General features: G+C 37.7%; 1 protein-coding gene across 1 annotated transcript; it reads right to left on the bottom strand.

Annotated features, from left to right (window-relative positions):
* Positions 1-13,694: 13,694 nt before the first annotated feature.
* Positions 13,695-13,853, bottom strand: BT62DRAFT_906595 (uncharacterized protein; the record flags this gene model as incomplete). The annotated part of the gene is made up of 1 exon (XM_043183643.1): positions 13,695-13,853. A coding segment is annotated over one exon (159 nt), but the record flags the coding sequence as incomplete, so codon positions are not given.
* Positions 13,854-14,636: the final 783 nt, after the last annotated feature.

Genomic DNA, 14,636 nt, shown 5'->3' with positions numbered 1-14,636 from the left:
CAGCACTAGATACTCTTGACTCACTTTCTCAGGCTGAGATGCCACACTTTGGCCTCAATAGCTAAAACCTCAAGAACTACCATGGCCCATCAGTTTTTGAAATCCTTGGACAGGATGAGGAAGCCAACTCCTTAGAGAGCAGCTGCCACCAGATGAAGCTGAAGGAAGCAGGAAGGACCTGGTCTGAGATAACTCAGAGACCACCAAACTAGAATTCACAGTATGCAATAGAGTAGTTGTATGAATTGAAACAGGCCCACAGAAAAGTCTGGTTGCTGACAATAGATCACTACACTCATTCTCAGAACCACCAACCAAATGGCACTGTCCTTCTTTTGATGAATATTCCAATCTGATGACTACCCTGCTACAGAATACTACTGTGCTTCAATGCAAACCAAACCTTCTTCATACTCCTCAGCCATTTAAAGGAGCCTTGAATGACATTGACTAGTTCTTCATTGATTGTGAACAATACTTTAAAGTATATATCACATACCTCAGATCAGACATAAATAAGATAGCTTTTGCTGCCTTGTACTTTGAAAGCAAAGCCAAACAATAATGGCTTCTCCTTGCTCCAACCTTCTGCTCCACCACTCAGTCACTACTGATACTCATCCTGGCCTATCTTTAAACAAATGATCAAGAACAAATTCATCAACCCCATAGTCCAGAAAGTCCACAAAAACAAGATGAAAGAGCTTTGCATAGGTGATAAGATCACCAGCAAGTACTTTGATGAGCTGGAACATTTTGGAACCCTAGCTGAAGTCAGAGACAGTGTTGATGATGACAGACATATGGTAGAGTTTCTGAAGATCAGAATATCCAAATCATATATTATGATGATCTCTGATATTGGGATCAATATTCCAAAGGGGTATGAGGCATGGAAGAAATGGATCATAGAGATGAACAAAGAAAGACTATGACAGAAGGTGGTAAATGCAGAAATAACATTAAAAGTCAAAAAGCTGATTGCCTCAAATGGAAAGACAAGCAGAGGATCAGAAACTATGAAGCTTGGTCTATCATCTACTCCTTCTTACATCACACAAAAGACAGGCACTGGAACAATATACACCAGCAGTGATAAACCAATGGACATCAACTGTCTCAAGAAGGAGAGAAAGTGCTTTAACTGTAGCTAGAAGAGTCATATATCTCAGGATTGTCTGAAGAAGAAGCAAATGTGAGAAGACATCAGGGTGCAGATTGCCAAGCTACAGAAGAAAGCCAACAGGCTTGAGGATTCCAGAACAAGCACTGGAGACAGAGAGGTAAAAAATAGAGCCAATGAGTGAGTGATTCCACTCAGTCAGCCAAAAAGCAATCCAGTGTCAACAATAGCTATGAGTCAGACTCATATACTATATGTAGATACAAATATTTATGAGCATTCAAATATACTCTGAACTGTTACTCCCATAAACACACTAAAAGAATCACAAAGACTAAAACCTCAAGCACCTCAGAGCCAAATAAAAGGAGAGACCCTTATTGGCTTGTTAAAATCATTCGACACTGAATGGACTTGGCAGATCATGAAGGAGGCACAGAAGGATGAAGAAGCCATATCAGTGCTTTGAGGATGAGTTCATCACACTTGAATGACTGAAGTGGATCAAGGACTGATAGAAAGGCTGAGATAAGCAGAGTAGAGAAAGGCACTTGAATGGCTTGATAAACTTCAAGATCAAAAAAAGATCATATAATAACAGAAGACCTATAGTCAGAATCTGACTGCCAAGGCACAGATTCAGACTCTCATCAATCAAACAACCTTCACTGTGACAGCTCTAGTCAACAGTGGATGTACTGAAAGCTTGATTAACTATGCTTTCATCAACAAGTATGGATTGCCAACAAAGGCCATGACTGCATTAATCTCTGTCTACAACACTGACAGGACCAAGAATCAAGTGGGATCCATCACTGAGTTTATGGAACTCTGGTTGATGATAGGAGACCATTCAGAGCAGATCAATCTTGCAGTCATAGACCTAGAAACCAAAGATCTGTTCCTTGGTTATGACTGGCTGATTTGCCACAACCTGCTAATAAATTAGAAAACTGGATGAATGATGTTTGTTCAATGCTATTGCTAAAAAAATCTATTCACATTACCAGATGCTGATCCCAACAACCACTGGGACAAGAAGATGGAGGATGGGGAAACAATACTCACTGTTGACCTCAAGCTAGCTATACAGCTTCATGTGGTTCATCATACTAACAATCTGGTGGCTACAGTGAATAAGGAAAAAGAAAAGAAGACATTTGAAGAGATGGACCTCAAGTGGGCAAGAGACTATTATGACTTATTTGCAAAAGAGAGTTTTGATGAACTCTCTGCCATGAAACCCTAGAACTATGCAATCAAATTGGTACCAAACACCAATACCAATCTCAACTGTAAAACATATCTCTTTAGACACTTGAAGCAACAAGAACTTGATAAGTTCCTGAATGAGAACCTATCAAGCAGGAGAATCTGATCTTCTAAATCACCAATGGCATCATCATTCTTCTTTATCAAAAAGAAAGACAGCAAACTCTGACCAGTTCAGAACTACCAAAGATTAAATGAAATGACCATCAAGAACTGCTATTCTCTATCACTTATATCCAAACTAATGAACAAACTTTGAGGGGTGCAGTTCTACACTAAGTTGGATATCCAATGGGGATATAACAACATGTGCATCAAAGAGAGAGATGAGTGGAAGACAGCTTTCTATATGAATCAGGAGCTGTTTAAACCCATGGTAATATTCTTTGGGCTCACTAACTCTCCTGCCACCTTTCAATGGATGATAAATGACATCTTCAAAGACCTCATTGCAATAAGAAAGATGATGATTTATCTTGATAGCATCCTCATCATGTCCAAAGATAGGGAGGAACACTAATGACTTGTCCAACAGATACTTCAGCTCATGAGAAAATACAAATTATTCCTCAAAGCAGAGAAGTGTGAATTCAAAGTGCTGAAGATGGAGTATCTGGGGGTGATCATCAGTGAGAGAAGCATCTGCATGGATCCCATCAAGATAGCCAAAGTAATAGAATGGCCAGAGCATTTTCAGATACTAATAATGCCAACTAAAGAGGAGATTCATGACAAGATCCATAGTGCCATGTGACAATCTAATCTGTGGGATCAGGAGATCATGACATCTCTAAACTATGAACATGGTATAATACAAACTGATGATCTACTCTTTTACAACAGATGGCTCTACATTCTCTGTGACTGATCACTATGAGAGGAAATCATCATGATGAGCTATGACTATGCAACAGCTGGTCACCCTGAGATTATTAAGACAAAGAAGTTGGTTCTGAAGGAGTACTGGTGACTGAAGATGATGAAGGATATAGAAGAGTACATCAAAGGGTGTGAGACATGTCAGAGAATCAAATCATTAATCTGAGCCTGTGCAGCACCATTATATCTGAATGAGATACCAACACAATTATGGACCCACATCTCTGTCAATATAATCACTGGACTTTCAGACTGTGATAGCTATAATGCTATTATTGTAGTCATTGATTGCTTCTCCAAGGCAATCATTCTGGTTGCATGCTTTATGGAATTAACATCAGAGGGATGGGCAAAACTCTTGCATGATAAAGTATGGTATGCTACAAGTCATCATATCAGATTGTGAGCAACAATTCATCTTCAAGTTCATTGATGACTTGTACTGACTACTTAATATCTGCAGTAATGCATCAACTATCTATTATCCACAAACAGATAAACAAATAGAGTGTATCAACTGAGAAATCAAAAAGTATCTCTGAATGTTCATCAATCACTGATAAGATGACTGAACAGAGTGGCTTGCTCTTGCAGCATTTCAATATAATAACCATGTCTATTCTGCAACTGGTAAATCCCCTTTCTTCATCAACTATAGCCATCATCTATTCATTGCTAAAACTTCTCACATCCATATGACCACACTCACCTCTTTTGACTTTGCAGTAGATATGGCAAAGATCCATCTCAAAATAGAAACTGCACTTAAGAAAGCTGCCAACACAATGAAAGCATAATACAATAAACACTGACACCCTGCTTATTCCTATCAAGTCAACAATAAAGTCTGGCTTGATACAACAAATCTCTATCTCCCATGGCCTAAACAGAAACTCACTGACAAATGCACAGGCTCTTTCTCTATCATTGCAAAAGTTGGCACTTCTGCTTATAAACTATGACTTCCATCCACTTGGCACATCCACAATACTTTCAACAAATCCCTCCTAACTCCTTATATTGCACTCACTTTCTCAAACCAAGAATGACCACCTCCACTTCTGTCAGACTTAATTAATGATGAAGAGTACTATGAAATTGACCAAGTCCTCAATCATAAAACCTGATATACACATGCTTAGGGTGGAGGCATAACAATAACCATTGACTATCTTGTCAGCTGGAAGGGATACAGCTCAGAATCAAACTAATGGATAAACAAGAAGTATATGAATGTGAAGGACACTATACATGAGTATGAATTATCTCTAAATTAAGCCATTGGGATGATGATCTTAAGAAGAAGGTAATATTATAATTTTTCTATTATTTTCTATTCTTTTATTCAATATTGACCTCTATTTATGCTTAATCAAGGTGCCTATACTAGTGCTTAAACTGTGGGATAATCTTAGTCAGCACAATCAACTATTATCTCATGATCTGCAGCAACATCCTGACAACAGCACAACAAGCCTTTTGTAGGTAGCACTGTCTTGTCAAGATGACAAGTATTATAGCATAGACACTTACAATTAGCAGCAGTATATTTAGCAACAAGACAAAGGTATATAAGTAGCATAGATGGCACTATGTATCTCTAGTCTCAAACTATTCTTTATTATACTCACTTACTCAAGTCTACTTGCATAGACCTTGAGACATAACAGCCATATACATCACACATTGGACTCAGATGTGACTGTACAAAGGCAATACAGCATCTGTTTATTATATGATATTGATCACATATCACTCAGCTCTAATAGACTGAGCTATCTATATTTACAACAGAACACACCCTAAGATCCAACTCAAGGCTCTATCAGCCTATGAGTATAAGGTTCAACCTATGCTGAACACTCTGCCAGTTTCCTCAGTATGAGCTGCATATACAGTTCTCTCAATCTGAACCACTAGCACCTGATGTCCCCATTCTATACTCTCAGGCCAAGGTGCTATACTCTGGCCTGTTTGACTAAAACCCTAGACTCCTCTACAGCTGATCAGCTTTAGAAATGCCTGGACAGGCCAGAGAAGCTGGCTTAGAGGGAAACTGCTACAGAATGAAACAATAGGGAAAGAGGATGATTCTGAGGTAGTATGCCTTAGTTTTATAATCCAAAATGGACATATCATACAAGTCAAACCTTGACTGACTGAGAGCCCTATAGCCAAAGATGGCTCTCTCTATTCTCTCCTTAGCTTACTGGCTGAATGGCAGTGACCCCCTTTTGATGAGTATCCCAACCTAATAAGAGCATTACCTCAAAACACTGCTATGCTTCAATGCAAACCTGACCTTCTCTAAACTCTCTGGCTGTTCAAAAGCATTTCAGACAATATTGATCACTTCTTAATTGACTGTGAATAGTACTTTGAGATATATATCACATACCTTGGCTCTGACATGAACAAGATAGCCTTTGCAGCATCATACTTCAAAAGCAAGACCAAGCAATGGTGGATCCTCATATCTCTGACATTCTACTCTTCCATCCATCAGCATCACTATTTTCTATCTTGGCCTGTCTTCAAACAGATGGTCAGAAACAAGTTCATTGACTCCATGGTCTAAGAGGTGTATAAGAACAAGATAAAGAAATTATGCATGGGAGACAAGATAGCCAGTGAGTACTTCAACAAGCTGGAGCACCTCAGGACACTTGTGAGAGTGCAGGAGAGCATTAACAATGATGGATGAATAGTTGAATATCTAAAGATAGGAGTACCTCTATCCTATATAAAGATGATCTTAGATATAAGCACAAATATACTGAAGAGTTATGATGCATGGAAAGATAGGATCACAGAGATGAATAAGGAGAGGCTGTGGCAGAAGATGATCAGCACAGGAATCACAACTGAGAAGAAGACTAATCTGCTGACAAATGGGAAGCCCAACAGCAGACCCATCACCAGCAAAACTAATGCCACATCAACCTTTTTATATACAATATAAAGGACTAGAATAAGGGTAACATACACTGAAAGTGATAAGCCCATAGATATTGACTATCTTAAGAAGGAGAGGAAGTATTTCAATTGTGAGCAGAAAGGACATTTATCACAGGACTGCCTAAAGAAGAAGCAAATCAGAGAAGATATTCAAGTGCAGATTGCCAAGTTGCAGAAAGAAGCAGATAGACCTGAAGACCTTGGAAAGAAAACCAAGATTGAGGAGATAAAAGATGAGGCTGATTAGCAAGCAATTCTGCTAGCTCAGCCAAAGGACTTTTTGATGTGTCACAAGTAGCTATGAGATAGACTCATATGCTCTCTGTAGGTAAAACTATTTATGAGCATTCAAATATATTCTGTCCTGTTTCCACTACCAATGCATCTAAGGAATCACCAAAAGAGAAAACTCAACTGTCTATAGGCCAAACAGAGAGAGACTCCCTCTGGCTGGCTAAAGCCATTTGATACTGAATAGACTTGGCAAGCCACAAAAGATGCATGAAGCACAGAAGAAGCCATTGCTGTGCTAAAAGGATAGATCTATCAAATAAGAATTAATGAGGTGGACAATGAATTAGTAGAGGGACTACAAAAAACAGAGCAATGGAGAGTCCTGAAATAGCTCAATGAGCTCTGAGGACCAAAGAAGTTTATCTGGCAGCAGAAGATCTATGAGTGGGATCTTACAACTAAGGCACAGATTCAAATCCTCATAGATCAAGCTACTTTTGCTGTCACAGCATTAATTGACAGTAGCTGCATAGAAAGCTCAATTAATCATACCTTCATCAACAGGCACCACCTTCCAACTAAAGTCACCACTACTCTAATCCCTGTTTACAATGCTGACAGGATCAAAAACCAAGTAGAATCTATCACTGAGTTTGTAGAGCTTCAATTAACCATTGGAAATCACTCAAAATGAATTGATCTCACTATTACTGAACTGAAAACCAAGAAGCTCTTCCTAGATCATGATTGGCTCATCTGTCACAATCTGCTGATCAACTGGAAGACCAGTTGCATCACCTTCACTCAGTGTTGCTGTCAAAAGATTCCATTCACCCTTTCTGATGCTGACTCCAATGATCAGTGAGATGAAGAAATGGAGGATGGGAAAACCATTTTCATTATCAATATGAATCTGGCAGTACAACTATGAGTGGTTCACTATGCTAACAACTTGGTGGCAAGAGCCAATAAAGAGAAGGAGATCAGAACCTTTGAGAAAATAGTTTCTGAATAGACATGTGACTATCACAACTTGTTCTCAAAAGAGAGCTTTGATGAACTTCTGGACCTGAAACTGTGAGATCATGCCATCAAGTTGATACCAAATGCTGGTGCCAATCTTGATTGTAAAATCTATCTCCTTGGTCATCTTGAGCAATAGGAATTCAACAAGTTTCTGGATGAAAATCTCACTAGCAGCCAGATCTGACCATTCAAGTTGCTCATGGCATTCTCCTTTTTCTTTGTCAAAAAGAAGAATGAAAAACTCTATCTAGTCTATGATTACTGCAAACTAAACAAGATAACTATCAAGAATTGGTACCTCTTACCCCTTATATCTGAACTGATGGATAAGCTCCATGGTGCCCACTATTACATCAAACTCAATATCTGATGGGAATATAATAATATCTGTATCAAGGAGGAAAACAAGTGGAAAGTGGCCTTCAGGATAAACTGAGGACTATTCAAGCTAACAGTCATGTTTTTCAGCTTGACAAACTCTCTGGCAACCTTCTAATAGATGATGAATGATATTTTTAAAGATCTCATCACTATAGAGAAGATAACTATATACTTAGATGATATACTTATTATGTTAAAAGATAAGGAGGAGCACTAATAACTTGTATGACAAGTTTTCAAGTTAGTGAGAAAAACCAAGCTATTCCTTAAAGCCAAGAAATGTGAGTTCAAAGTGCTAGAGACAGAATATCTGAAAGTCATTATCAGTGAAGAGAGCATTTGTATAGATCCCATCAAGATAGCCAGAGTGACCAAATGGCCAGAGCCAACAAAGAAGAAAGAGTTGCAGTCCTTTTTGAGATTTACAAACTTCTACCATTGCTTCATATATGATTATAGCAAGATCATACACCCTATGATGCAGCTCACTGAAAATGCCTTCTGGACTTGGGGATTATCCCAGCAGGCTGCATTCAATGACCTTAAATGATGACTGGCAGAGAACATAGTCTTAGCCATCTCCACTCAGAATGGAAAATTCAGAGTCAAAGCTGACTCCAGTGAAGGAGCTATCAGAGCAGTATTATCTCAGGAGCAGAAAGAGAGGTGGTGATCTGTAGTCTTTCTCTCCAAGATGCTAATAGTCACTGAGCAGAACTATGAGATATATGATAAGGAACTACTGATTATCATGCTAGCATTAGCTGAGTGGTGACACTACTTGATTGAGACCACAAAAACCTTTGAGGTGTGGACAGATCATCAGAACTTATGCTACTTTCAACTTCCACAAAAGTTGAATTGCTGACAGGCCTGATAGGTGATGGAACTTTCTGAATATCAGTATACACTCTATCACAAAGTGGGAGTGGCCAACAAGAAGGCTGACCCCCTGAGTTGATGAGTAGATCACAATCAAGGAGAGGAGGACAATGATAGAGTCATATTATTAAAGCCAGAATACTTTCACATGATGATTATGCCAACAGAAGAAGAAGTACATACTAAGATCCAGAATGCTGTCAGACAACTAAACCTCTAGGATCAAGGGATTGCCACTTCCCTGAATCATGAGAGAGACATAACCAGATATAATAGCCTCCTCTATTATGATGGCTGCATCTACATCCCAAGAAATTCATCATTGCAAGGGGAGATAATCACTATTAGTTATGACTATATGACAGCAGGACACTCAGAGATATCTAAGATGAAGGAGTTGGTTCTATGAGAGTATTAGTAGCTGAAGCTGGATCAGAATATCAATAAATATATAAAAGGGTGTGAGACTTATCAACAAACCAAGTCCTCTACATGAGCTTGACCTGCACCACTTTATTTGAATGAAGTTCCAACACAGCTATGGACCCACATTTCTGTAGACATGATCACAGGGCTATCAGACTGCAATGGCTATAACACTATTATCATTATTGTTGATCACTTTTCTAAGGCTATCATTTCAATCACTTGCTTCATCAAGCTATTTTCTAAAGAGTGGACAAGGATACTTCAGGATGAAGTCTATTCCAAGTATAGTATGCTGCAAATGGTCATCTCTAATTGAGGACCACAATTCATATCCAAGTTCTTGGATGACCCTTACCAACTACTCAGAATCCACAGCAATGCTTCTACTGCATACCACTCTCAAACAGATGGTCAGATAAAGCATGTCAACCAGGAAATTGAGAAATATCTTCAGATGTTCATTAATCACTGACAAGACAACTGGGTGGAGTGGCTTATGCTTGCTGCATCCTAATACAATAACCACATCCATTCTGCTACTGGCAAGACTCTATTTTTCATCAACTACAGTTGACATTCAAATGTCACCATGAACTCTTGAGTCCACACCTCTACTCCTGCATCCACTGACTTCATTTCTGAAATTGCAAAGATTTACATCAAAACTCAATCAGCTCTAGAAAAAGCAGCTACTGCTATAAAAACATAATACAACAGACACCACTGTTCTGCTCATGAATATGCTATCAACAATAAAGTTTGGTTAGATATGACCAATCTCCATCTCTCATGACTGAAACAAAAGCTCACAGATAAATGCACTGACTCTTTTCCTATCTTAGCAAAAGTTAGTGTCTCTATCTATAAACTCCATTTACCACTATATTAGCACATTCACAATACCTTTAATAAATTCCTTTTAACTCTATATGTTACTCTGGCATTCTTTAATCAAGAACAGCCATCTTTATCTCCCCCTGACCTGATCAATAATGAAGAACACTATGAAATCAATTAAGTCCTAAATTATAAACTCTCAAAAATATAAGCATAAGATGGAGGCATGACAATGACTGTCAATTATCTCATCAGTTGAAAGAGATACAGACCTGAATCTAACCAGTGAGTGAATGAGAAATGCATGAATGCAGATGAGACCATACATGAGTATGAATTATCCTTAAATTAAGTCATTAGAATGATGGTCTTAAGAAGAGAGTAATGTTATAATTTTTCCTCTTTTTTCTGATCTTTTATTCTTATTTATGCTTAGTCAGAGCACTTAGACTCAGCATTTGGGACTGTGAGAAGGGCTTAGTCAGCACAATCAGCCCTTACTTCATGACTTTTAGTGACATCCTGACAATAGAATAATACTCCTTTTGTAAGTAGTAATGATGCTCTAGGATGATGAGCACTATAGTGTTGAAGTGCACAATTGGTAGAACTATATTTATCTTCAAAGTAGATGATATATAAGTAGCATAGCAATTGCCCTATATCTCTAGCCTCAAGCTATTCTTTATCTTTACTATTCTATCTCAAATCAACTGTATTGATCTTGAGACATAACACTGCTAAATACATTTAATGGACTCAAGTGTGACTGTACAAACTCAATACAGTGCCTGTTTATCATGTATTGGGGTCACATATCACTTGGGTCTAACATATTCTATCCACATGTTCAGGCACTATATGGATTTGCTTATAAGCATCTTTTTTATCAATTATGCTCTGATACTTACATTTGGCAATACAACATAAAATGCCTTCAATATTTGGAAGAGGTGCAAAGACCTTGCAGGTGTTAGCATTATGTGCATGTAAGTTGATAACTGTCTGAAGTAAGTGCTTCAACTTTTCTACTTTCAGAATCAGTAACATTGGTACAGAATTTCCAGTGATAGTGAGTTTCCATTTATCTGAAGCTAGATAATCCTATCATTTCTGATCCCACTGTGAGTGAAAGGCTTCTGGGCATTGTGAAGGCCTTTATAGATAGACCTTTTGCTTATTGATTAGTGGAATAATATGATTAATCACTCTAAGTGGTGGCAATAGAGTCTCCAAGACTATTTTATAAATGGGGGCTGCATACTCTTTAAGCTCTATATGAACTTGGTTAAATACATTATCACTTGCCATCATTGCCTGAGACTGAAGTTGGCTCATATTATTGCCTTTTATAGGCAATACTATGCTGCTCCCTATTTTGATGGAAGAAAGATTAAAGCTAACATGTATATTATGCTGGTATAACCACATTGTGCCTAGTACTAGATCATATCCTGAGAGGTTTGCTATATCAAAGTAATGTTTCACTTTAATATCTTGATATTCAAATTGAACTTTAGTTTCATATAGAATCTTAGAACATAAATCTTATACTGCAAGATGCAAGGGAATTAGAGTCAGCAGGTATGTTTTAAACACTTTTAGCTGGTCTGCAAGCTGAGTGGATATAAAGTTCCTCAGCAAGCCAGTATCAATCAATGCTTAATATGGTTTACCATTAATCTCAACAATGATAACCAAAGGATGAGGTACTACTTGGCCAATATCCTTAACCACTGCTGCATGTTGCTGAATAGCTGAGTATATCTTAGATTCAATCTGGATGTCTGCTATGCTCATAATATGAGTGTAGCCATTTCATTCTTTCCACTACAAGTTTCCATGCATTAAATACAAGTAACTATCAGCTCTAGCAACTATTATATCAAGTTCTCACTCAAATTCATTCATCTCTACTGACTGTGAGAATAGATGAGGTGAGAATTCATATTCAACAGAACCTCAAAAGTGCTGAAAAAGATCTTTATAGGCTTAATTAAGCTTCTTTCTATACCAGTTTAGAAGGTTGAAGTTCAGATTCATCAAGTTTTTGATTGTTACTAAGGTCTTAAACTCTCAGTACACATCATCAATGATGTATTCCTGTGGCCATATAGTATCAATATGAAGGACAGCAAGATTCACCTGATCAGTAATCATAATCTGATTTCTGTCTGATGTCTTATAAGAAATCTGGAATCTATCATATAGTGAGATTGGGCTTTTGTAGCCTAATTTCTTCAGATCTGGATACATACTAATGCCATGACTCAGAATAAAATGTATGTCTTACACTATTGCATCTCTAATTTCAGATAAATTGTGGTATCACTCTGTAGAGTTATATAGTAATGCCAATAATCTAGCATGCTGTTTTGTATACCATGCACCAATATAAAACTTTGGGTTTTATAACAGTGAGGCAGATATAAATGAGTTCTCCATGTTCTGGCTCAGTATCTGCAATAGGAAAAGTCTTCTGATTCAGATAGAATACTCTGAAATAGTAGGAGCTTACTGCACTCCAGCATAACTCATCACCAGAGTAAGATGCATCATAGTTCAAGCATATTTCTGCAGTGTATTGATGTAGATTGCCAATTGTATTAGGTCACCACTTTGAATCCACCTCCTGCCACAGTATGAAGTTGGTATAGTCTGTCTCAGGATACCCATAGACATTCTTAGTATTATCAGCCCAGCAATACATAGGTTCATTATTATGATCTCTTATGCAGACATCCTTTTCAGACCATGAATGAGCAAATTTCTCAATCCCAGACACTGGTAAGGCTTCATTACATTCAATACTTCTGAAATCATGGATAAATGTCTCTAGATCATCTAATTTTGGTTCAACAGAATCATCAGAGCTAAAACCTGAAGATGTGATATCATTTTCAGATTTGATAGGTGATATGTAGAGCTCAGTAAGCACTTGCAAAGTCCACTCACCATCAGTTTCATAGTTTGAGCTTTCAGAATCATCAGTTTTTGAAACAGATTCAAGGTTTGGAGTGTCTTCATTGAATAGATTATCATTCTGGGACTGACTGTCTTATTTGATAGACATAAACATCATTCCAATTGAAATATGATCAACTGTTTCAGTTATCTCTGCCAAATTTTGAAGCTGATGATCATCTATCAAGTCATAATGTATATCATGTGCTGAGAAGCCTGATGGCTCTGTTTTGTCGCTTGACTTCACTGTGTTATTGTGAGGACAATTTCTAGTCATATATCTCACTTCTTCACATCTAAAGCACTTATTTGCAGTGACAAGTTCTGCCTTCTTGCTTTCTGATAGTTTGTTTGTAGAGCTAGAATTTATGGTAGACTTGCTTCCACCATTGCACTCTCTGTTTGATGGCTTATTATCTCTGAAAGATGACAAGAGTTGATTGTAGCTCAATAACTGACTATGCAATTTAGATCCTCTCTTGCAGGGTTCATTCTTCTCATGAGAATATCCTTTTGAATGACTATTATCAGACTTATATTTTTTAGATATATGCTCACTATTTCTGTGGTTATTGCTGTTTCCAGAATCTCCCTGTGATGGCTTCTTTTTCTTGGTACTACAAGGTGTAGACTCAAGATCAGCCATTTCAATGAGTTCAGCCTCTTTGACAATACAGTGTCAGCTATGAGCCTTCTTATTGAGCTTTGCTCAATAGAGTTCATGCTGCATCTCTCTATAGAATACATTCCAAAGCTTGATAATATGCTCACACTTGCTAGTTACACCAACAAGGCCATATAAAGTTTCCAGCTCATAAATGTATTCTGAAATGGTGCAGTCATTCTGATAGCACTTCTTTATTTTATCCCATTACTGACTTTGGTAATTTAAAGAGAAGCATGAATTAAAGATTCCTCACAAGAAGTCTATCAATGTCCATTCTGCATAGTTCTTCAAAACCTTCTAAATGAAGAAAGATAATGCCTTTTTCTTCAGATAATATGATGCCAGAAATACCTGTTCATCCTTTAGAACCTGACCTTCTCTGCAGAATTGGGTTAATTCTATTGTAAAGCAATGGAATTTTTCATCATCAGCTGTGCCATCATAGAGTATAGGAGGTATTAGTCAAATCAATCTTTTGCAGTGATGTTTTTGACTTCTATGCTTATGCCAATGGGAATTATGCCTTTTATTATGATGATGATAGTGTTGACATCTATGATTGGATAGCTCAGAGCTATCTGATGCATCCAACTCATCACTTGCATTACTGCTACTTGAGCTCAATGAGCTCAAACCAGTGCTTGAGAAACCATTGTCTGATGGAGAAGATTCTGAATAATTAGAATCTGAATCTGAGTCAGACTCTGATGATTTAGAGCTAGAGGAACTAGCATAATGCTTATGCTTCTATTTCTCAAGCTTTTTGTTATTGAATTTCTTCTTGTGCTCAGATAAGACCTTCCACTTCTTCTTTGATTTGCTGATATCTAACATATCAGCTAAGAAGCTATCAGGTGATAGCTGATCTACAGAGTGGATAGACTTATGTCAGCTCCCATAACAGCTATTTGAAGGTGCCTTTGAGTGTTCTCATATGATGTTTCTCATTTTATGATCAGTCAATGACCTGACAGTCTTCTGTTT

The sequence above is a fragment of the Guyanagaster necrorhizus genome, assembly GCF_019112545.1.
Source record: "Guyanagaster necrorhizus MCA 3950 unplaced genomic scaffold BT62scaffold_31, whole genome shotgun sequence".
NCBI classification, from domain to species: Eukaryota; Fungi; Basidiomycota; class Agaricomycetes; order Agaricales; family Physalacriaceae; genus Guyanagaster; species Guyanagaster necrorhizus.
This window is presented reverse-complemented; position numbering and strand designations above follow the sequence as displayed.